Source organism: Pagrus pagrus (assembly GCF_965226575.1).
Source record: "Pagrus pagrus genome assembly, chromosome: 16".
NCBI lineage: Eukaryota > Metazoa > Chordata > Actinopteri > Spariformes > Sparidae > Pagrus > Pagrus pagrus.
Window position 1 is genome coordinate 10897110 of NC_140200.1, and position 26078 is coordinate 10923187.

At 45.3% G+C, this 26078-nt stretch overlaps 1 protein-coding gene across 1 annotated transcript in view; it reads right to left on the reverse strand.

Moving 5' to 3' along the window:
- Positions 1-55: 55 nt before the first annotated feature.
- The window catches only part of mettl24 (methyltransferase like 24), a 38101-nt gene continuing 12078 nt past the window's right edge, over positions 56-26078 (reverse strand). Inside the window, exons 2-5 of the mRNA XM_084377486.1 lie at positions 16908-17006; positions 11502-11635; positions 6709-6934; positions 56-1174 (exon numbers count right to left, since the gene is read on the reverse strand). Of these exons, the coding sequence (XP_084233612.1) occupies positions 857-1174; positions 6709-6934; positions 11502-11635; positions 16908-17006 (777 nt within the window). The 3' untranslated portion in view covers positions 56-856. The remainder of the gene's footprint in view (positions 1175-6708; positions 6935-11501; positions 11636-16907; positions 17007-26078) is intronic.

Consider the following 26078-nt stretch of genomic DNA (forward strand, 5'->3'; position numbering starts at 1 on the left):
TGATGAAGTTCTGGTGCAGCAGAGATAATGGAGTCGGGTCAATTGAACGCCAAAAACAGTGAGAGATATACAAAAATGCTTTTCGTCTGTGTGGATCTCATTTTTTGGGGTTTTCTATTATAAACCAGGAAACTCCAACATGCCAAAAAAAATAATGATTTGACTTCATTTTTGTCTTTTTTCCTCACACTCTCCCACGCATCCTCTCTCACATCAAGCAAACACGCATAACAAATCCAGAGACGTCACTTTCTTCACATAATTGTCGCATTTTGCTTCAGACATATCGGGGTTCACCTGCAGTTCTGTTCATCTCAGCTGCTCCAGAGCTGATCCCATCTTTTCTACCTTTTATTACCCATGTTCCTCTGCTCGTTCTCTTCGTCTTCCCTGTGTTAGCAGCTCCAATGCCCTGACTTCCTGTCAGCGAGGCAGGATCTCTCATCCACTCTACCCCCTTTAACATCGTGTATCCATTTCCTTTAATTGGTGTTGTATTCTGGGAGCTGCTCTGGTCTCTGGGCCTGTGCAGACCTGTTGCAATCTAGAAAAGGTTGTCTAATATCTGGCTGTGGGCCAAGCTCAGATGGGACCATGATGCCGGGGTGAGTGTGACTGGAAGGCTGACCTGCAGCCACTATGAGGTAGAACGCAGAGAGCCTCTGGAGGACATTACTCTGCCTCTTCTGCCCGGCTGAGGTCGTTACAGAGCAGGAGGATAAGTAGGAGCAGGGATTTGAAAGAGGTCAGGCCAGATAAGAGCAGGCAAGAATTTGTGCTCAGACTTAAAACTCCCATGTTACACACACTTGTACATTTCCATTCAGAAAGCCTTCCCCAGCACAGCAGACAACAGTCAAGGCTTCCACTCCGCGTTCACCCAGCTCAGAGTGTAAGCACTGCTGGCGTTGAGGACGTTTTTATGCAGAAAGAGGCGAGGTTTGGCGGGGTCGCTGTGGACCCGGAAGAGGCGGAAGTTGGCGTGTTCGAGCTCCTTGAGCAGGCTGAACCAGTAGCGCACCACGGACGGGTCATCGCCGCCCACCTCAAAGCCCGCCCAGTGCAGGTGGACCTCTAACAGCAGCTGACCCACCGAGTCCAGAACTCCTTCCAGGACCAAATTCTCCAGAATCTTCCACTCTGCGCTCTCCATATCCGCCTTCAGTACATCCACCTAGAACAGAAAAAAAGTTTAAAGATGAGAAAAAAAGTGAATGTTTCTTCAGGCAATAAATGAGTCCTGTTACAACAATGGAAAGACACTAAACTGTGTGGAATTATTGGACGCAAAAGCCATTAAAAGATGAAAAGGAGCGAGCGAAGCCTGGCCTTTGTTCTCGCTTTAGCGATGTTGATGATGGATTGAGCGAGGGAGCGGCCTGACAAGGTTTGCCGTGTTGGAGCAGAGAGGGAACGCACTCGTAAGATGAATGTTAATAGCACCCTGAGGTCGTATTCATGTGTGGAGACTCATGCATGCCCAAAGTTTAACGCGCATCCTCCGAGCCCCTTGGGATTCCTCTCGAGTCTGTCAAACCGCTGAATGCGTCCATTGTGTGACCTTCATGTGTTTAAACGTCACCTTGGCGATGCTGCTTTTATTCCTTCTAGGCTCGACGATGTCTCTGTTGACATTTTCTCAGCTGGTACATGATGTAGCCAGTGCATTAGCAGCGATAAGACCTGGGGAGGGATTAGGTTTCAGGATTTATCAGGAAGAGGCTCTGTGTATTGTACTGTCAAAGATTATTACATTAAAGATAACACGAGATACTAACTGAAGGAAATCCGAAGATCTCTGTCTTTTTTTAATCGTGGGAAATGTTCACATTTCGTCTGGCGCCATGACAGCGCAGATATTGAAGTGGCCGTGAAATTCCTCTCCAATTGACGCCTTTGGTGACGCTACAGAGCTCCCAGGCCTCATTAGCGGAAATGAACAAGTCTCAGAAACTCTCAGACAACAGCTATCTGTGGAGAACAAGTCCAAATGTTGTTGTCTGTCCTCCCCACGGGCGCCAAGACTCCCACAAGCAGAGATATGTTCCTTAATTGGACAGACACTTTGTAATGGCTTCATGAAGAGGTGATGTCTTCACTCGGTCTCTGAGGGAAACGCGTCCGTCTATATTTGTGTGCATGTGTCAGGATCTGATGGTGTTTCGAGCAGCTCGGTACAGCTTTATTCTGTCTGACAGATGTAAGATTTTTCTTTTTTTCAGTGGTCTTCACACAAATGGCCTTTCTGCCTCAGTTGTCCCCCGATCCAATGCTGCCAAGATCAGCTCTCTGTGGGAAAAGTGGCAAGCCCAGGCGAGACCGTCCTGTCTGGTGTTAGCGGAGTCCATATGGTGTTTGGGCTTTGGAAGGATGACTTATGCTACACTGCTGTGCAGCGTTAGCCATGCAGAGCCGTCATTAACTATGCTTGGAGGAAATAATATGATAAGAGTTTCCTGGTGGGGAAAAAAATGCATTTGACTGAAATACATGGATTATTTTAATGGAATAGAGTTATCTTATCATTGCAAAAAGCCTGAAAACAGGAAAACAGCTAGCCTGGTTCTGTCCAAGCTAGCATAATCTGCCTACTAGCACCTCTCACACTCACAAACAGTAACGACGAGCATGCACACATGAGAGCGCCATCTGTATTCTTAAAGTCTGCAAGAAAGCTAACGAGGGTGTTTCCCATATGTGGAAATGTTTGTTTAAAGCCGCTACGAGGAACTTTTATTTTATATGTATTCTGGCGGCCCCTGTGGACAAAAGCGGTATGAGCGGCATCACCTTTCGACCTGGCTAGCACGTGCTTTTGTTTTGAAAATGAGTGAAAGAAAGAAACAACCTTTTGAAAAACTATGGTGTTTTCAGTTGCTGCTTAATCAGGAAGTGGTGAAATGATAACAACTTGTCAAATTTCCAACATTTACATGACTTGCTTACAGAAATAGCATCAGTACTAAATTACGACTGTTTCATAACTAGTTCAAAACTCCCTGTAGTGTGTTTAAGCAGGCTTCAAGGACAAAAATGAGCATTAAAGGGTTTTTATTTTGAGGAAGACACATGGGTGACACACACATCAGGCTCTCATGGACAACGCTGACTTGTCTTTGAATCTTTATAATTTATTTAAGCCACATTTTAAACTTCCAGCAGCTTTTGTTATGCGTTCTGACATGAGATTTCTGTAAGAACTCATGACAAATTTGAAAGAGATCATGGACCAGGCTGCACTCCACAATAATAGAGCTGATAATCCCCACTGTGGAGAACGTTTGATGTAAAACGTCTTTGAAGTCCACAGAAATTCCTGCCCTCCACTGCTGAGACATTAACGTCAGATAGCTGCAAACAGTCTTCAACACCCAATGGGCAAATATTTCCTCTCCCTCCAAATGTCTCGCAGAGCAAGTGATCAAAATACACATGGTAATTATTTCTGTAAACCATCCTCGGGATTAGGCGCCACGTTGGGACAAATTCTAATTTAGAGACGCTTTTGATGAAAAGTTGTCCGAGTATTTGTAAACAAACACGTTTGCTGATTTGTGAAAACAACTTTTAAATGGAGGTTTGCACTCTGGCTTGTTACTAAGGCCTAAAATGTGTTTATTTCATGGTGGGCCAATCCTAGCTTTTAACAAGACTTTTATTTACTCTTGTTGTTCCAGACGATTTGGTCTCGTCAGAATAATTAAACTGTTTTTGCTTGTAAACCAGAGAGCCCAACATCACAGCTCATCTGACCTTTATTTTTAATGTGTTTTATGCGCTGTAATTAGTGATCCTGCAACTGGAGAGCAGATCACAATTAAAGAGATTTAATTATACCTCTGAGAGATTTGCTGATTCTGAGCTTTCGGTAGCACTTCAATAAATGTTCTGACATTACAGGACAGAGCCTCCCGAAGGCATTTTTACCGTAGATCTTCAGATATTTTCAAATGTCACGCTTTAATGCTCAAAAAACACACCAGTTTTTCTCATAGTGTCCAGTGCTGCAGCTCTGTATTCCCCCTCTGTCCGAAAAAGTCTGTCTCTTTAAGGCCCCTCCTCCTGAACACCCAGTCTCCTCTGATTGGTCAGCTCAAACATGTCCGACCCATCACCACTAACCGCAACAGAGCAGCTGCGCCAAATCAATTCCTACGTGCCAAACTGACTGCTAGGCATTACTTATGCAAATGTGTGACTTCATGACATAGTGTGATGTCACAAGGTCACGGAATCAAAGGCGGGACTACTGACGAGGCGTTTCAGGGAGTGTGTTTTCTGTGGGAGAGAGGAGCTTCTAATTTTTAACTTTCAAGGTCTTTTACACGTACAACACACTGAAGGTAGGGGAAAAAAACGAACTAGCATAAAACATCTCCTTCTATCCACACCTGCTGCTTAGCTACGAAGGTGTTAGCGTGGCCGTAGACTCAATAAAACACCCTCGTCCATTAGCACCAAATTAGCTACATCAACGAAGAAGACAAAGCACGCAAGCAGATGAGTGCAGGATTGAGCCCTTCACTCAGGAAATGAAAAAGTTGTTCGATGGAAATGAGTTTATTTTCTACCCTTTGTAATTTGGCAGCGCCTAAGTAAAGTCGCGTAGCTGGTTAGTGCTGATACTGTTGTATTGTCCAATTACCGACATGATCAATGGTCCAATATGCAGTTTCTCTTTCAATAAACGAGATGTGTTTTTTTTCAGCTGCTGACATTTGTCCCTGTGGTGACAGTGTCTGCTGTCTCAGCTGGTCTCCGCAGCTCGGCAAATGAGTCGTCTGTGTATTTTTCTTTTTCACCATCGCAGATAAGAAATGCCGCGCGAATGCATATTTCGACCTTTTCCGAGCGACTCTGTTTCTTCGCCGCTGCGTTTCCTGTCACAGAGGCTGGAGCGAGAGCCTTTGAGAAGAAAGTGTTCTGCTGCTGCATCTGCCTGCTCCTCCGGCACACTATGTACTCACATTAAAACCTCATTACAAGAACGTGTGCATGGCTCTGCATTTAAAACAGGTTGACGCTGCGTGCGATGAAACGGTTTTGGTGTGCAAAATCCACCCACACGAACACACACACATACATATGTACACATGCCAGCGTTTATTTGTTCATATCTCGTCACACGCTGAGAAGATAGGATCACTCCAAGTTCCCCCGTATGAATGAGCACGTCTGCTTTGGATTTGACTCCACAAAAGAAAATGATCAACTCGTTGAGCCACGTGTCAGCTCCTGAATTGAAGTTCATATACAAAAAAAATTAATTAGGTCATAGTTTCTCAAACTTTTTGCAGACCAAGGACCACAGACCACCTAACACAGACCATGGATAACAGTTTTCCAAAAGCACAGCCTACTCGAGCATGACTGTCTCTGGTGCAGCTCTTTCTGATGATGAATGACGCAATGTCTGGCACCAAGCTGTAGACGTTTAGCCTTTTAGGACAATGCCGCAAAAGGGTCGGCTACGCTGCTGAAGCCTGACGACGCAGCACGACAGCCGATTCAAATAATTATCTTCGAATTTAGATAAACAATTGATTAAGTAATAGAAAAAAAACATCTATCCTGCTCGCTATGAGGCTTCAGAGTCATTCAAAGTCACAGAAAGTTCGAGAAACAATTTAAGACATGATATTATACCAAGTCTGCTGGAAAGGGAAAGGGGTTTGGAAAGGGTTTATCCTCATGGGAGCAGGAATGAGTTCAGCAGATCTCATGAGGAGATATCTTGTACGTCAGACAGACACTTTGGCTGGAGGTTGGTGTCAGCGGAGACTCGTGGAGCCCCGTTATGGAGCAGGATCAACATCTGGGGAGCACGAACGTCTTCGATTTCATCACAGTCTGCTCGCTAGATTTTGGATGTTTTTGTATTCAAGTCATTCAAGTCAAGTTGGTTTCGTGGTGGTGCTGGACGATCATGTGTAGGATTTCTGACTTCGGTGATTCCAAGTGGGAGCATTACCGAAGGAAGACAGCGAACCACGCTGACGACGGCACATAAATTGCACCAATTTTCACTGGAATTGACCAATTTTATGCCATCAGTATATTCTGCTATATCAGATACTATAATCACAGAAAAGGGGGCATTAATAAAATCCAACCTTTAATTCAGCAGACTATGAATACTCTGCCTGCAGTCTGTATTCATCTGTAAGTTTCCCTCTTATTACCTTGAGAAGAGAAAAGAGCCCGGCAGTCACACAGCTGTGATTTTATTACATATGTAGGAGAAGCTTGGCTTCTGCTGACCTTGAATTATCATTCAGCCTGATCACAAACAGACATGTTCTCTGTGATTATTAGTATGCATGCTATCAGTGGGCTTGGTGTGTATGTGATTGATCTTGTATGCAGATCCCTATCTAATGAGGTGGAACATAAATCCCTGGGGGGCGTTGAAGAGGTAACATTCAGCATGATAATATTTAAAGGAGGAAATAACAAAATCACGTGGGAGAGTTTATCCACCTGGAGCCCGAGAGAGACAACAGAGGAATGAATCCTGATGAGCTTTATTATGCCGGGGTGCACAGGAAGGGGCCTGCGTTTGCATGCACGCCGCATATACAGCTGACACAGGAATTAAAATAACTTTGATAGCGTTCCAGGTTATTTTAGAAAATCAGAAACCTTAACGTTTAGACTACAAACAGACACCATGTTCTGTACAATCCCACCTGCACCTCTACCTCTTACCTGTCTGTGCCCAAAGTCGTTTAGGATGGTGGCCAGTTTCTTGGTGTTGGCGTACTGACGCTGGGCGACGATAGCCGGGTTGGGGTCCCTCCAGTCCACCGAGAGCCGATGAAGCCACATGTCGTCCTGCTGCAGGTGAGGCTGCTTCAGGCTGGGATCGAAGCAGTGGACCTCACATCCTGCCCTGGCCAGAGAATACTCCAGGGACCGATCATCCACACCCAACCTGCAAACCGCACACAGCGCAGGTAATCTGTTTGGTTATATATATAATTCTCTCACCTACAATTGAGATATTTAAGTCTGGATCAAACCTGGACCTACTGACGGACTGATGTTGCCATCCACTGCTAGCGTGGCAAGTTTGCAACCTGAACTGAAAGGATGGTGCAGTATCACCACATGTATCGACATTTTGATGGTATGGATGGATGCAGCTTTAGAGCCTCAACACATCTTTATCACATTCAGCCTGAGACATTGTTTCCGCTGCTAATAAGATCTACTGTATGGAAGTGGGTCCAGTTTCATGGGAAATCTAATAATTGGCTTGTCAACTCCAAACACAGCCGTTCACTTCCCCATCATACTTTCACCCGATATCACCGCGCGCGATTGCTTACGAGCACCGACCGGGATGAGGACAGACAGAGGCGAGTCTTTACAACCGACATGCATTATCGTACTCTCTGTTAAAGAGACAAGTTTAATCAAAGAACACAAGTGATCTTAATGTTGAGAAGCATCAGCAAAATGGAGGACTTGTAAAAGCCTAGTAAAAGCCGCCACATAGTCACTATGATCCTGACTTGACCTTCCTTCTTAAAAAGCAGAAAAAATCAATAATAAAAAGAAGGAATATTGTGGATTTTAGCCTGCAGACGTACTTGTTGTCTCTTTTGTTTCATGTTACTCTTTCACTCCCCCTCTTTACCTTTGCTTCTGCTTCCCTATTATGAAACATTTCTCTCTCTTTCATGCGTCTCCCTCACTTTCCCACACCGCCTCTTGCTGCTATTCTCTCTTCATCCCGTCCCTCCCTTCTCTAATTCTGCAATTTTCTCCTTTTCTTCCTTTCTCAGCCGCTGTCTCTGCATTCCCTCGTGTCTAGTTTGTGCTGCGGCTGTATTCTCTAATTGCGGCAGAGGGAGCACATTTCATAGCGCGCGGCTTTTTACAGATGAGGCGCGCGGTCCCCGAACGCATCTTGCCGGCAGGCAGATGAAAGATGACTGTATGGCAGAGATTGAGATGCAACCAGACATCTCTTTTTACCCGCACTAAATATTTCAAGTATTTCTTTGAAATATTTAGTCTCTGGTGTGGTGTTTTCTGGCCAGGAATCACTGCAGTGACACTTTAGACGACAGGGATCGGGGATTACTTACAGAGGAGTTGGGGGAAGGTGGGGGGGGGACTCATGGTGCATCAGAAGCTCTTCTGGATGCTGATAAAGGAGGGTCTCTGCTGGCTATAATATCCTCTCATGAGACGGCAGAGCGCAGGAGCAGGGACACTCTGTCGACTATAATGTCATGGCAACCAGATGTGTAGATGTGATGGCGTGTGATGGGTCACAAACACCTCTTGGGTTGTAAATGTGAGTCATTATGTCAACAAGCCTGTCTGGACGTTGTGGATCTCAGAGGCGAGGCTGGCAAACAAACACTCGGTGGGCCTGGAAACAGTCTGCTGTCTCCTCTCTGCCCTTTTATACCTTCGCAATCTCTTCTCAAAAACCTCACAATAATTCTCTCTCCGTGACCGTCTGTCTCTCCATCTCCTCCACCTCCATCCTCACTCTCTCTTTCTCTCTCCACCTCGCGCCAATTCCCCGTCCTTCATCGCACACTGCGGCACATTAACATATGCATGATCAATGAGTGATGAGGCGCAGGTATTTTTCAGTCCCTCGCTGCGCTTTAGCCTATATAAGTGCTCTAAATCTGAGCAACCGCTACCGCTGCCTCCTGCACAGAAAGTTTTTTACGAGTGGGGCTCTTTCAAAGACTCTCAAGGTAGAGAGGATGTAAATACGTAATACTGCCACCACGCTCCTCCGGATGAAAAACTGGACCCTGATTAGTTGAAAGGAATCGAGTTTGTTGCTTCGATGACACCTGAAGACGCAACAAAGAAGAGAGACCGATGCACATTTCACTTCCACGGGTGTAATTAATACCATTAATCACGGTTCAGATGGATTAAGTGTCCCAGCTGGACGTCCCAGTGGATCCAGAATAGGTGTTTTTCACCTGAGACAAGAGAAAAAGATCTATTTGGTCACCACAAAGTCTTCCTAAAACACATACATACATACATTATGTTTATAATTTAGTGTGTATTTTCATGCCTTGGACCATGTCGTCCACTAAACTGAAGGTAGGTGGTTAGATCCCCAGTTCTGGCTGCATGTCTAAGCATCCTCGGGCAAGATGTTGAACCCCAACTTGCTCCTGATGGATGTGTGAGTGTGTGTGTGAATGTGGCACGTGTTGTAAAGCGCTCTGAGCAGTCGATAGACCGGAGACGTGTTGTATGAACGCAGCGCTGTCTACCTTTTGTGACTCATTTGAAGATAGAGGTGCGCTCGACGCTAAATTAAACGGTATTGCCTTTGCTTCAGGCGAACACACCAGCCTGCACCTACAGTTAATTCAGCTACTGAAAGAAATTAATTGATGTGAACAGTGAGGGCGATAACACCCTCCCTCGCTGAACAGGAGCAGCCACAACTGCGACAACAACAATTATTTTTAAATGATTTTAATTTCCTAATTTTGATTGGAAAGGAGCTTCAGCCAAATAGAACAAAAGGGGCAGCGACTGGAGCCAATGTTTCCACGATGTAAATACGTTTCCACGCCGGCTGTGACTGGCCAGAATGTGCATGATAATAAACGGGTGACTCGTCCTCTCGGGCGATCTTTGATTACAGTCGCCGTCTGCACTGTTGCTCATCAAAAAAGCTGGACTCAGAAGATTGCGATCGGTGCGAGGGAAGGAAGACTGAGGGGGATGAGAGAGGTAAGTTGCAGTGCGAGAGGTGAAAGGTGGGTAATTGGTCTTTCATGTGGAAAAACATCCTGTAGACCCCCCCGTCCCTCCCCAACTCCATACCTCCCCGTCCACCACCATGTGACAGACCAATCAGGGAACAGCTGCTCATCCTGCCCAGGCACAGCCGTCCACGGCTCGTTAAACAGCATGCAAATGGGACGTATCAGGCGTGCACACACACTTGCGGAAATATGCACGGAAAAGTACGTACTCGGCAACGCACTGAATTCCACAGTGTGCACACACATGCACACTTAACAGTGTTTGACATTTCTATTAAATCCAGGGTTATGTGCAGCAGTGGGGTTGCAGGTGAGTCTCCTGCATAGCAGAGCAGAAGCCTCCTGAGAACGGGATACTCAGCATACCTGGCATAGATTCAAGAGTATGGCAAAAAAAAAAATGTGTGTGTGTGTGTGTGCATGCTATGAATGCAGGTCAGATAGGGGACACAGGGAGGTAAAGATCCCTCCAGAAACTTCAGAGATCAGTTTCTATTACAACAGGCTCTCTGGACCTTTCTTTAGATACTTTTCTTTAGTCTCTGTGATCGCTTTTGTGTAATATGTACCGCTAACTGCTGCTTACTGTAGCCGCCTTTAGCTAGTTAGCTGAGTTAGCCGTGCAGCGAGCGTTTCGGTGACTAGGAGTGCAAAAACCAAACTGATGTGATGTCGAGTGCAACAAAGCGCTAAATAAAGAAATGTCTGTTGCGTTCCCTCTGTAGCATTTATCTATGCTAAATAGGCTAGCATGCATGCGTGAGCGGCTCTCCGTCAGTCAGCCGGATGATATCAGATTATGTTTTCCTCAAATCTCTCCGTTTGACCCCTGACCCCTCCTCCACGGAGAGGCAGGAAGCCAGAAACAGCCCCCCTCTTTATTACCTCCTGCATCTGCGCCCTGTCTGTCCTGGTGCCCACACACCTGTGCTGTCTCTCAACAGCCAAATTAATAAGCTCCCTCCCTCTCCCGCAGATAAAATCCCTTCGGACCGCTGCAGCAGCTCGGCGACGGCGGAGGCCCGAAAGCGGTGCCGAGCTGATCCGCGCCACACAACAAGGCAACCGGGAGTGATTGACTCTCCAATCTTAAGAAGGTCAAATACCTCGGTGGCCTGGTCGACTCGGTTCGAGATTACTTGCCACTCAAGGAGAGGAAGCGGACGAGGATATACGCTCCAGGTGGATGTTGGAGGCCCCAAAATGCCAGATGAATATTTAAATTCTTTTTTAGAGAAACACAGATCCAGAATAAATACAGGCTCTGTGTCCAATTAGTCATTGAAACGGGAGGGCGTACGAAAGACGAGGCTGACAGGGGACGCAGAGACGAGAGATACTCCTCCTCCTCTATTGTGTGGAAAGTAGGCTTCGTTCTTTGATGAGAGAAAGAGCAGAATTTCTCCTCTCCTCAGTCTGAATTGTCATGGGTGAAGCGACAACAGCGAACAATTATGACTAGATATATCACAGCCTGTCAGAGAACCAGATGCTCTGAATAACTATCGCATCTGCAGATAACTCGCCGACTGTCTGGAAATGAATGCTGTGAACGGTCCTGTTGCTCTACAGATGCTGGGGATGACAGCTTGCCTCAAAGCCAGCGCGCAGCTAGTTTATGAATGATCACGATTTGGATTAGATTTTTGTTAGAATAAAAGGTCAAACATTTGTCAGATGGTAGTGGGGATACAGATAATGACTATATGCTGTGGAAGTGTCTATACGTACCCAAAAGAGTAAACCCTGCAGTGTTTGCTGTGTATCCTGTGGGTCAGGCTGTACTTGGGGTCCAGACACGCAGCCCAGGCACCCTTGGTCCCCTGCTGAGCCGCTTCCTCGCCGCCCAACGATGCACAGGACACCTGAAAACATAAAAAACAGCTTAAGTTGCAAAGATAGTAAAAAATCCAGTCTTCCTTTTACAGAAGCAAACTCATTGCATCTTATCGTATCTTGTCTCAACTTAAGAAATCCCAACAAGAATGTAGGCTAGCCTAAACCCGACTTCCTGCAGGCTATCCTTGTCTATGACTGTCTAACTTCATATGAAACTGGCTGGCTAACTTGCTAGCCAATAATGGATAAAACAAACAAACAAACAAAAATGTAGCTTATGTAGCTTTAGAGCTTACAGGCAAGTCAGTGTCAGCTTGTCCCATAGGCTAATATCGGAGTTAGCCTAGTGTCTCAAACAGGCTAATATCAATGTTAACTTCTCCAACAAGCTAACATTGGTGCCCTCCCTTTACAGACTAATATCTGTGTCAGCTTTAGCAACAGGCTAACATATGTGTTAACTTCTTCAACAGGCTAACATCAGTGTTAGCTTCTCCAACAGGCTAACGTCAATGTTAGCTTCTCCAACAAGCTTCTTGTCAAGGTTATGTTATGTTCCCTCATTCGACCTGGGCTCTCTGTACTGTGAATATAACAAAACAAGCACTACATTGGGAAATGAATGGTATTTCAAGAGGAATGACTTTTGTTGACTTTCTCCAGGGTTAATACAATACTCTCTGTTCTCAAAGAGCATGCCTTAAAGCACAAGGCCAGGGCTCGCTGACGGACTCAAAGCAAATATTACCGAGCAAATGAAAGTGTCCTCTAAAAGCACGTCAACAGTCTGTACACAGCGAGCAGCCGAGGCCACACATTTACCGTATGTCTACATCACTTGTAACTTCCTACACTGTTCCAGGCATTAAACACACAACAAATCGAGTGCCAGAGAGTTTAAAACAAATCACTTTATGAACTGTCCTTTTTTTCCGATAATATCGAAACACAAACGTTTGACCCTGGACTAGTGTGTGTTTTGGCCTCAGTGTTGAACTATGATAGACTTACCATTCATCATGTTATGCAGCTGGGGCTGATGCAGCAACAGCACTCAAGACTCTCTCAACAGTAGCGTGAAAAAAACAGGGAAATGGAGGAGAAGGTTCCTCCTTTTATATGCTGAAACACCCAGACAGCGAGTACATATTTGCAGGTTTTTCTCCCATTCAGTAACCAAACCTTTTGAGGCCCTGTATACAGAATACTTTGTAAAATCCAACCGCTTTCAACGAGAGAAAAACATTGCTGAAACATAGCTGAAACTGTGTGCTCAGCTCAACTCCTACTCGCCCAGAATCTGCGACGTGTTTACGAGTTCCTGTATGTTTATATGGTTCTTGTACGTGCATAAGCTGTGTACATACGCAGTTAACACGTGCGTGCATGTCGGCGTATTGGAGTTTACAAGTGGCGAAGCTTTGCTGCTCAAATGTTTGCTGTCTGATTCCTTCTGAAGCTCCGTCTGCTGCAGAGATTCAGTTTTCGCCGAGGAACAAACGACACCGGCTCAGGCGCGGTGATACGAAACACAACTCTGTGGCTCTGCAGTGTGCCGTGTGAGTGTAAACAAGATCGCATGTGTGTAAATGTGTGTACGCCTGTTCATATAGTGTATTATCTAGTGCTCGGGGTTAATTGAAACGAAGCCTGAGCAAAAATGTTTTACAGCCGCGTTAATGTGTGCTGAAAGCAGTGGAGAATGGAGAAACGGTAAGTACTTTTCAAAAAAACAAATCTGTTGTCGGGGTGTGATGAGCGCTCTGTTAAAATCACATCTATTGTTTACTTAAAACTGACATTCACAATTGTTTATTATGCATGAGTTCCTGTGTGAAGTAGGCTTCAAAAGCACCTCCTTTGTCGTAGCCTTATGAATAATCCACCCAGCCAGGGCAATGTGTTCCAGCTCCTCCGAGGGGGAGGAGGGACGAGATAAAGTCATCCAAGAGTCAAGTCAGTTTTATTCATTTATGATTTAAGACATTTTGCAATCTATACGGCATACAGCAGCTTCTATCCTTACAGCCTCCAGATGTATAATCTCCTCAGGGACCTACCCTCGGGGTCCCCCACCATTTGGACTTGCCTGGAAAACATCCAAGACTCCAAGGCATCCAGATCTTGGATCCCTGGTTCCTTCCCTGCCAAAGAGGTCATGTTCAATCTCCTCAACCAGCCAGGAGGTCAGCACACCCTATCCTTTGTCTGGCAACCTGCCTGACAATGCACCTGACCCCAAGGTCTATCCCCCGGGATGGTGGGCACATAGGACCTCTATGTACTGTAGTTCCCTCCCGTGGTCTGGCTCCAAGAGGAGGCCCCACTTTAATGGCTTCATACACGAGGGCTTGTGGTGCTTTCCGCTTGACCAAGACCCTCCTACAATAGTGCAAACACTCCTGGCTGTACTGGATTGTCAGGAGTTTCCAGAGGCAGCGCGTCACGCTGGACGCCCCTGATCTTGCACAAAGTAGCCCAGACCTTGACTGCGAAGCTCTGTCCAGCTCCTTCTAGGCCAATTTATGACAGGTTTGTGAATCAGTCTTACTCCTTGCCTCTACCTCGGGACCAATTTGCCTTGAGGGAAACCTACCAGGAGATTTTATCCCCTGACAGCAAAGCTCCCAGGTTCATAGAGATGCACTTCACCACTGCGAATAGTGGAGGAGCTTTGGCATAAACCTTCCCCTCTAATCAGAGCGTTCAGTGACAGGTCGGGCAGGAAGGGAGCCAGCTGAGTCAAGTGCAGCGTCACCATAAGACGGGGGAATAAAAGTCTCCCGGTGAGCAAAGAGCACAAGAGTTTTATAGCATACCACACGTACGCTGCTGTAATCTATTTAAATGAATTTTGAACGTGCTCCATTGTGCCAGTCGGTGTTAATGTGCTCCAGCTGAAAGCCTTCATCAGCACACACAATACACAGTGTGCAATGAAATGCAAAATCACTCTCGATTGTTTTGCCACTTCACATCTGCAGTGTCGAGCCGCTGAATACCGAGCAGTTGACCTGAAACAACGCCGTCGTCCATTCGGCATGCATCGAAAGCAGCAGCTACCTATCGTCGCACGGCTAATCAGAAGCAATGCTCCTGTCGTACTTTCGCAGAAGCACTTCCTCTTATCTTTCTCTCTGCGTGTGTCGGCGCATGGATGCATGCGAGATACACTGAGTGCTATTGATTGGACGGTCGTGTCGCAGGCCATCTCTCTGGGTAACGGCTCCACCAGGCACCGTGTCAGTCAGCATTACAGCCGAGGATGCTGCGACGCGCCAACTCCGACTCCCTCCGCCCTCGCCTGTCGCCGCGTATGATGGACAGATTCCCACAAAACTCACAGACTTCGACACACACACACACACACACACACACACACACACACACACAATTTCTTTCTCTCTGTTCTTGTCCTCGCACACAAACACACACATCCTGGGGCTAATTCATTGCGAGCTGAATGTCTGCTTTGTGAAAGATATTGAACGAGTGCTTAGTCATTTAGAGAGAGGGGGTACTCTGTGTTCTCGCTATATTGTGCAAGGGGGGAAAAAAGATAAGTTGCTGATTTATCCCCCAATCCAATTTCTTCACAATAAAATCCGCAGCACAAGTAATCCAAAAGAAAGGGGAAAAAAATGCCCTTCTACGTCGTCGGACGGTGGAAATGAAACCGTCTCCGCGTTGCCTTCACAATGGGGACAAGGTCGCGGGATTTCTCCATCCCTCGATATTTCTCAAATTATGCCGCTGAACATCTTAATCGATTTGTAGTAATTTAATACTGACATAAACCAACAAACAAACCGCAACATCTCATTGATTAAGTATGAATGGAGGGGGCTGCGAGCTCCATCTGTATGGTAATCAATAGAGTAATGAATTGTGTGCGCGCCGTCGAGCAAGACAAATCTCTGGCTGAGCTGAATGCAGAAAGAGGTGCCAGTGTGGCTCAGTCATGGGCCGACAGACGCAGAGCTCGCTCTGATATACACAACAAAGACCCGTCAAAATAATGCACATCCCGGGGCCCTCGGTGGCAACAACTGCTCCAATAATCTGTCTTCAAACTGAGGTCTTAATGCTGCATTTATGCTTCTGGGTATAATCGGTAGCTGAAACAGTAGATCCAAGTGTCTGATGGGACCAGAAAATACAGAAAGACAAACATAGATACAACATCAGCGACGCACCGAGGTAAAAACTGAGCAACCAACGCACTCCACGGCCAAGAATCTAATTATTATGATTAGCTGAATTTACAGCTCGCGTCCGTAAACAACACTTTTTGTACCCCGCGAAGACATTTTCAGAGAAAATCGTGCCAAGAAACAAACAATCCTGTTTTTCTGTTTCACACTTTCGTGATACTGTTGCGTCTTCGTGTCCGCTCTATGTAAAAATGTGCTCGTTTGCCGGGCGCTGTGTTTGGGCTGTCAGTGTGACTCGTTAACAAGTGATGACGCAGAGTTACAGTCCTTCTCCAGTGTTGTGTCTTCCCTCCTGTTTTCTTGTCATCTTCACCCGCCTGCTTTTCCCTCCACACCTGTGTTTTATCTGATTGTTAGGCCAACCTTCTTCTCCAGTCTGCTTCCCCCTCCACACCTGCACTGCATCTCCCCCATGAGCCTTTCCCTCTTCTCCAGTGTTTTCCAGCTTTTCCAGCCCATCAGCCCTCTTCCCTGTTTCTAGTGTTTTTCCACTCACTCCCCTGTTTCCCTGCGTTTCTTCGCATTGCTCCACCTGCACCTCGTTCCCTTATTAGGTTTGTTTGTATTTAAGCCTCTGTTGTTCCCTCACTCTTTATTGGGTCCGTCTGTGCAGTCCTCATCCTCACGCAACTCCTGTTATCCCGTGTCTTTTTCCTGGTCCTCATGTGCCCCTGGTGTTCTCTCTACCTGTCTGTTTGCGTATCTTTTTTTGATTGTTTGGACTCACTTTTTGTGTTGAATCTGCCTGCTCCTGTGTCCACGCGGCCCTGTTTTTGCACGTGTGACAGTACGGACCAACCAAGAGCGAGGGGACAACTGAGGCTTGAATACAAACGAACCTAATTAGGGGATGAGGTGAGGAAAATGAACGGAAAAACACTAGAAACAGGGCTGATAGGCCACTGGAGGGAGGGGAAGGCTGATGAGGGAAGAACTTAAGTAACAAGGCTAATAATCAGAGAAAACACAGGTGTGTTTCATCATTTATTTTTAATACTGTACAAATACATGAAATAATATAAATAAACCAGGTTTTATATAACATCTTATTTTAAACATCAGGCGCCAATCAACGATTACTCACTTGTGGTGTCGTGATGTAGCTGAGGAACCTTTTAGCTTCATCCTCCAGAGAACGACTCTCACCGGCCCAGGGCTCCAAGTCTATATGCCACCGAGGAGTCTGCGGTACAACACACACAGACACACACACACAAACACAATGAAATGTTTGTAAACAATGAGAAGAACATGAAAAATCGACAATTAACTTACATCAAAGTAGGCCACTCAAAAGAAATCCAATGCAAGGACGACAACAAAGGGAGCTTTATTCTTTCAGGTATTATAACCCACTTGTGTTTAGCCACTGATGGAAATGGAACTGGGTCACGGTGTGCTCAGCGGAGCATTGTTTTTTTCTTACCTGTGTGTTAGTGACAAATAAAGCTGCTAAAGTTCATTTCCATTGTTATTTTTAGCCAAAGGGAGGGGTGGGGGGGGGGGGCTGCTATTTATTCCCGTGCATAAGAAAAAGTTCTCCGAGTCCAGCTGTTGTCAGACAGTGGAAAAATAAGACTGCAGACTTCAACCGTCAGTTGGCTGCAGCAGCGATCGCATTCCTGAAAACCTGGCAGAGCTGCGTTTTACAGGCTGCTTCATTTCTACGGGAATGTGCCTGTTTATGATTAGAGGAGAGGCAGCGAGATGTGGAGTGAGCAGGAGAGCACGAGAAAAAAAGAGGGGACAGAGCTTCGATGATGCATTTGCTGGTTGCACAATCATTTATTGGGTCAAACACCGTGGCCGAGTGTTCATTAGCAGCCGTGGTATAAATTAGAGAGGTTGATTTCACGTTAGAGCGCCTCCTTGCCCCCCGGGACTATCGAACCTTCATCGCTGTTTTATAGGTGCTGCAGTTTGTATTTTCAGATTTTCCATGGATATGCACAGGTAGCTTTTGGCTTGGCTAACGAGATCGTGTTTGGGTTTGTTCGATGCTGCAGGCACATCTGGTGAACAATCTGCAAAGGGCACTGTGGTGACATCAGGTCTGTTTAGGAAAATAAGCTTGTGTTGGAATTCACTCCCAAGTTTCCACGACTCCTTTTCTCTCTGCCTCGAGCTTTGCATTTGCAGGCTCAACACCACAGGACTCCGCCACCACAGTTATGTCCACTGAAAGGGTACCTAGAGGGCACTTTAGCTGCTGAGTGTCCGCTGGTGGTTTTGTGGGATTTGTAATAGTAATAGCGCTTGAAGCCAAAAAAGCTCGACGTCCCGGGTATGATATTACCCGGATCTTCCACGTTGTGCGACCCATAGAGGGTGCGCACTAGACGCCTCTGTCGACTGAGCCTGCTAACTTCTGGTTTAGCCCCCGGCTAACTTCAAAAGATGGCTCCAGTTACGACAATGAAACGAGTCATTTTTCGGGGGTTGCGATGCTCAAAAAAATGTATCAACTGTTTTACAGAGGCTTCTTCTACACACATCACATGAAGATGTAATTACACGGTGTAGCCACTATGAGAACTGGCTGCAAAGCACGTTGCTCGTCTTTGCACTGTTAGGACAGGAGAGGGCTAGCTGGTTAGCATGCTAACTTCAGTAGATTTCTCTGCAACACAGTACATAGACGACATAACATCCAGTCCGTTGATGATCGACTAAAATAAGCACACACTGCACCTTTAAACAAACATGCATCTGCACTATTTTTACTGATACATAATCATCTAAAAGCATGCACACACACACACACACACACACACACACACACACACACACTCACAGCTCTCTGCTAATACATTATCTATGACAGCACCATGTGTGTCATTTCCTCCTCCAGTGATGCAGATCGGGGAACCTGCCAGCAGAGAGAATCAGCTGTCCCCCCCCTTTAACGGCTACAGAGCTGGATCCACGCAACACGACGCACTGTCTGGGATTCAGCCTTTAATCGATTTGCGGCGTGTCAAAACATCTGAATGCTCGCCGTGCCTCAACTCTCCCCCTCCTCCCTCTCCATCATGTCATCCCTCTATTTCCTTGTCCTTTTTCCATCTTCATCTGGCTGCATCTCCTTTTCTCTATCTCTCTCACCCTCTCCTTCTGTTTTCAGTGCCTGTTTAAAATAATTGCACCGGTGATGCATGATCAATGTAATTACCCTGCAGGACGAATCGGGTGATTGATGTGCACCTGTGGGTTTCAGTCTAGATCTATTGTTTGCTGCAGTTTGATTTTTCCTTATTCGCCTGTTGCATGAATAGGCCACTATCACACTCACACATGCTAAAGACTGAAGAGACACCAAAGTGATCGGGATGAGGGGAAATTTAAAAAGTACTTATCTCCTTGTTACTTAACATTGCGGCCATTTTCATTTTCTTGCAGCCTGCATTAAACAACAAGCACGGTTTGTAATGGCTCTATAATACGGGAAGAACGTCGAGTAAATGTGGTTACAGTGCATTACAAATTAAGAGAGCATGTAGTGGACGCAAAATTGGTTTATATCTCTCCGGAAGCAGGATGAGTCATCTACATTTTTAAAATTGTTTTTCAGGAAGTTCATTAAAAATACCCACAAAATAACTTTTTGCCTCTGCTGGCTCTAATACTGCTGTACTGGTGAGATACAGAGCAGGATGTAACTCAAACCACCTTACAATATGAGGTTGAGTCTCCGAAGATAAACCTCGACCGACGTCCCTACTGTTTCTGAAGTAATTACAAAAATCGTGAAATCTCACTCTGTGTCCTGAGGTCATGTTTTTCTTCACCTGTCCTGCTCTGGCGTATACACCTGTGTCTCATTACCTCCTCCTCCTTTTTGTCTCCCCATCTCTCTGTTTTCCGACCGGTCTTTGTCCACCGTGTTGTGTGTTTTCAGCGGTGTAACTTCCATCGTGTTATGTGACTACTGCCTGATCCAGTTTCTGCCTTTAGCCCACTCCTTGTCGGATTTGTTTGCCAGGCTTCGCATGACTGATATCCTGTGTGCCAACCTAGTTTTGCCATGAAAAGTAAGGAGAGTTTTGAATTTTAAGAACTGGCTGGTGTCGTGCATTTGAGTCCAGTTGGTTTCCGGTTGTTACAAAGACAGCGAGCAAGTCAACATTGAAGTAACAGAACTACATTTGTTCACAGTGTATTTGTCTTGGCACATTCAAGTACCATATCTTGCTGCTTACTCCACACTATAGAGATTCTTCATTTATTATAGAGCAAAAAAACCCAGAAATGATTCGATCAGGAAACTCTCGCAGAGGCCGGAGAGAAAAGAAACACCAGTTTTGATCAACGCTGCTCCAAAGGCAAAAGATTTACAGAGACAGAAAGAGTGCACATCAGTCTATCAGACTGTTATTTACACGAATAACATCCACCTTGCTGCGTTCCAGAGCTCTCTCTCTCTCTCTCTCTCTCTCTCTCTCTCTCTCCCTCTCCGAGCTGCCCTTCTCATCCCTGACCTCAATCCTCCCTGCAAAGCTCAGCTACCAGGCCCCATACATCAGCCCAGTGCAGGTTTGGACAGGACTACTGATCATAGGGCAGATATCTGGGACAATGGACTCACTGGCAGTCTGCAGTGTATAAGGTGTGGTTAAATAGAAAACAGAGAGGTGAAAGAGAGGAGAAGGAAGAGGGGAGGGTTGAATGCACACACAAGCACACACAAGGAATGGAAATACTCTCAGACTCTGCCAAAGGGAGGAGGCGCATCCGAGGAAGGTAGTTTGAAGACTTTTACTGGAAAGCAGCGTTGCCCCGGAGTTGTCAGGCTGACTCGCACGACTCAGGCTCTCAATCCAAGTCTGTTTTCCTCGCGGGGCTGTAATTATTTTCCTTGTGAAGTTATTTAGTAAAAAAAGAAATCCGACTTTTATCTAGCGACATGCTTTTTCACCCACGCTGAAACTGAGCGTCTAGTTGAAGTCACATATTTACACCATACGTGCCTACGAGCTCTTCCTAACTGCTGAATCATCACCGAGCGCTGATGAGATTAGCGCTAAGCCCCCATGTTCAGTCAAGCACCGACAAGTCATCAGCACCTCGGGGACAGCAGAGGTAAGCAGTGTTAATAACGAACACACAGAACATCGCTCACAACTGTCGAGCATCAGCTGTTTAGACCCTAATCCCACGACGTTAGGAGTAACTGCGTCCTCAGCAGGAGCATTTCAGGTGGTTGGCTTGACACGGCTGGAAGGATGGACGATGGGAAGTATGGATGAAGCTAATATGATAACATCGGGCACGCTACAGGACACTTAATCATGTTTTATCTACCGTAAGGACATCCAAGAGCCACCAGTGCTCCATAACGTGCCTCGATTCTGGTTGTGCATCTGTGGTTTCCTGTTTTATTTTGAAGTTTAACCCTCACGTGTCATGTTTTGCTTTTCATTTCCTCCCATTGTTTCGTTAATTAATCAGCCCTCGTGTGTGTGTCTATAGTCTGTGTGCTCCCTCTTGTCTTCGTCAGTCCCACCTGAGCCCGGTCCATTGTCTTCCTTTGTTACCCCACGGTATGTTTCTGGGTTTTGCTCCTCTTGGTTGTTACTTTGTTTTAGCTTTTATGTTTTCTCCTGTGTGTTTTGGGGATTCTCTCTTTCTCCTCGCCTGAAAAAAGTTTGTTAATAAAGCTCGCATTTTGTTCTCTATCCTGCCTCGCCTTGGTGTTTTGCACTATATTTTTGCCTTAAGTTGTAACAAAACACATCTTTTTTCAAACTAGTAGAAAGAAAACATCCAAAATACACACTCTGATGTTGCTCTACTACAGATTTCTACTCTGCGTATTCAATCTGATGGCTTTGTTTACGTATTTAACATAAAAATCAGTCACTTGTCTCCATGTGAGCAATCGACTAAGTTTCATGGTGATATAAGTGATTTATACTGTATAAGTTGTAACTGTATTGACCACTTCTTGTCTATATACACATCTCTATAAGCTGTTAGAAAAATATTTTTCTCATATTCGCACTCTTCACTGCAGTAGCTCACAAACACCAACAATTTCAGTTTTATTTCTGTCTATATTCTGAAGGTTTTCACAGGGGTTTTCTCATGTATCATTCATAGCCTGATTTATATGTTTTGACTCCTAAAAGCAGAGCAAAAAAATGTGTTTTGATGGGTGTTGAGGGGTGTTTAATGATTTATGGAGTGATTTCAAGAAATATCCAAAATTCCATCTGCAAAACCTTCATTCTAATATGTCAATAAAATAAATCAAGCATTTCAAACCCGGCTTTATCGGCCATATTTTTATGCAAATGAGTTCATAGTTACTGATGTTTATCAGCTGATTTCATCTTTACCCGTGAGTTGAACTATTCTGGTACCGAATTTGAATAGATGGTAACGGCCTGCCGAAACCTATTATTAGGTGCTGTAGGCTGCTACTAACCCATATCTTCTTAACCCATTCCTGAGGGGAAACTAAAATTCAGGGCAACTTTTAAAACAATCAAACAAAAGTAATCACCTGGAGAAGTCATGGTGAGATCTACCGGTTACTTGTTTCACCCTATTCCCCTGTAGTGTCTTCCTGCGAGCACCGAGTGAAGTCAGATGACATGAAAGTGCTGAAAAGAGTTGAAAACTTGAAATTCAACATCAAGCGCTGAGGCAACTTTTTTCTTTTTCTTCCCAAAGAAAATGTATGTGTGCTCGCTGCGCAAAAATTTGCACTTCTTTCACTGTGAAAGAAGTCGAAGTTTTAGCTCACGCGTGAGGACTGAGTGAAATGATCAGTCACGGGGAAAGCGTCAGACAGAGTTAAAGACGGGGGCAGCTGACGGGGGTTGAAATATCGTTAAAAAAGTAACAGATAAATTGAGCCGGAGTGGTGGTTTGAAGTGCGGGCGAGGAAAAGAAAACGCCGCCTTTCAAGTCTTTTGAACTGAGAGCTGAGGTCAACTGAAAGTTTTGGCTGAAGTGTGAGTGCTGGAAGTTGTTGGCGATCGCAAATCGAGGTTTTGAGAAAGGGTCTGTGCGAGGTGCGAGGATTGACATGGGTTGAACTGTCGGCCGAAATGTGATCACTGAAAGCAGATGAACCATCGGTTGAATTCTTCATCGAATGCTTTTCATCCGTCGAGGTTGTTTCGGTGGAGTTTTGAGGATATTGATCGTAGAGATGTCGGCCCTCTTTCGAATACACTGGACGGTGCTCAGCTTGTGGTGCTCAAAGCGACAAGACTCAACAGAAATGTCTCTCTAGAAACATCATGACACGGTTACTCAGGATAATCCAACAGACCTTGTGGCATTTTATTACTTAGGGATATAAAAAGGATATTTTTATAACATCCTCGCCCTTTTCCCTGACCGCTCTGTTATGGTGGGCCTTTCTGCATGGCCTGCGTGTCTCTATCGAGCTGGGTGTGTTGGTGGATCTGCGCCTCTCAGCTTGGTGTGAGAGAGGTGTTAGCAGCCAGGCCGAGCATGAATAATCCCCCGGGGAGAAAAAGGATGGATGGGTGAACAAGAGATGACTGGATAAAACAAGACTGTCTGCCAGAACAATGAAGGCGGGTGAGAAGAAGGGAGACGTAGGAGGTGGAGGAGGGGAGATGGACTCGAGAACGGACGTATACCTCACTGGAAGAGCCTGGTATGGATTCTGCACCGAGAATAAACAGAGTCAATATGTAAGGATCGATGTCCGAGAGGGCACGATCAGCGCTCGGGTAAACAAATTGCCACTGGTGTATCAGATATCACAGAGGAGCCAGCCACAGGTGAGCTGCCCATTTGAAAACCATAAGGTGAAAGAAGGAGCGCTGCCAAGTCAGCCCCGTCTCTTGGTAAACAGCCAGACTGTCAGACCTGCTGCTTAGTTTTCGGCATCCAGGTGCTTCGGAGAAACACCACCAAGCTGTGCGGGTCAGAGGTCAAAGCTTTCAGTTCGACGGCGTGTGGGATGATTTCTTTTTCTAACACCACGGATCGTCTCGAAGTTAGGAAGTGCTCTCTGACAGGCTGTGTTTCCCCGACAGCTTGGGTCAAAACTCAACAGTGCCTCTTTGCCAGATGAAGGTCAGGACACGGGATGGACGCGTGGGCAGATAGGGGTTTAATGAAACAGCTGGTGGTTGATTCACATTAGACTCCCTCTGGTTTCTAGGAGCTGCGCTCCAGGGAAAGATTAAAATTAGAACGATGTTGTGCTTTGGTTGTGAATCTTGAGATTTGCTGCCATGTAGCAAAAACACAATGCTGTTATTATAGTAAAGACAAAAGAAAGAAGTCGTTTTTCATAAGGAAATTACTTGAATTAATTGTTAAACAACAGACAGATTATCAGATATTTCACCTAATAGTTAAAGGTGCACTATGTAGTTTTAAAAAATAACCAACAACACAACAGAAACTGAAGGAATAACCGTTATGACATCATACCAGAAAACTGCATTACTCATGTACAAATCCAGAAATAACCTGCTTCCTTCCAACATACAATCCATGTTCAAAGAGAGAGAGGGGGGTACCGCCCTCAGAAACAAACTAAATTGGAAACAGCCCGTCTACAATACAGATATGAAAAGCAGGTGCATTTCTGTTTGTGGCGTGAAGTTATGGAATGCATTACCTGATGAACTTAAATACAGTAAGAATGTGCCAATATTTAAAAAAAGGTACAAAGATATGATGATAGATAAATACAGACTTGCTCCTGGGTAACCAAACAATGGAGAGCAATGAGCAATGAGTATTATAATTATAACTACTTATGAAAAATAGATGTATGTATGTATGTTTGTATCTATGTATGTGAATGTATAATATATCTAAGCATGTACTGGGTGTGTAGGCGTTTTTGTGATGCATATGTTTGTACGTAGGTATGTATATGCTTCTTGTTTGATTGCATATACATACCTAGGGGGGGCTATATATAAGCTGAGGCTTCCGCCCCCATCCTTTGGTTGTGACCAGAGTTTATACTCTCTGAGTGACCAATAAATTTCATTCATTCATTCATGTCAAAGCCGCCTGTGCATTGTGTTGCAGAGTTATCTTCTGAAGTTAGCATGCTAACCAGCTCGCCGCTTCCCGCCAGCATTCCCCACTGGGTCCCAGGGCCTGAAGACGTCCTCCTCCAGGCCTCCAAAACTCATTGTGGAAGTGATGTAAATCATGGATTTCACAATTAAAATCTAGATACAGCTTTGGAGGTGGAGCCCCATTCATTTCTATAAAAGCTGCTCAGTGGCGCATGAAGCCAACAAAGCTTCCAGGGTATGAAATTACCCAGACCCTCCTTACAGTTACACTCAGTCTCAAAGGCTATCACTCATCGTCTTACAGTGTCTGATGAACAACCAGCTGTGGCCGCGTACGGAAATGTTAACTGTATCACCTCCTGCTGCACATCAGAGCCACATTTCTTCTTAGTATTCTCTGTGAAAGATGAAACGAGGCACTTCCTGCCGCTGACCAGTAGTTTGAGGTTTGCTCCCTGAGACGAAAAAAGAAAGAACCTCTCCACAAAAGTCTCAATTTTCTCACCACCCACACACCATTAAAGGATACGGAGCCTGTTACTCTCTATTTTTCCCTGACTGTCAACCATGAAAAGGCAAAAGAGAAGAATGTGTTTTTCTGTCTCCAAATACTTTCCGACAGTTAGCCCGGCAGCGTTCATCCCTACTGAGGTCGTTCATCTATTAGACGTCTCACACATACAGTAGTTTCATCTCCTGAAAAAAGGATTGGCGATCTCCTCGAACAGCCGAGCGCTTTAGCAAACCTTAGTCAAAGCGGAGGAAATGGTGCATTTGTTCGGAACTATTTTCATCTGCGCGCCGAGACACATTCAGTACACTGGTGAGCATTAACGCACGCAGAATAGTATCCGCTCGCATTACACTACGATGCCCACGTTCATTGTAATGAAGCAGCAGGTTACCCGATGCAGCAATTTGGTTAATTGATGTGTTTTTAACAGTTTTTGCACAACAATAGAGCTCTATGGAATACCACGCTATATCAGGCTTCGGCAACACAAAGAATACCTGTTAGTAGGATCAATTCATTGTTGGTTTGGGTCTTATTCTGGGATTTGTTGACAATAAGGGAAATATGGAATATCATTATCTTTATCCTTTGAGGAGGCTGAAGTTTGCACCTGGTCAGTTCAGACCTGTTTGATCCAAATAATTTCCCCTTTGCAAAAGTGAAAGCCATCCAGCCCAGTCATGGCGGATAAAAATGTCGGCCTCGGGACAAT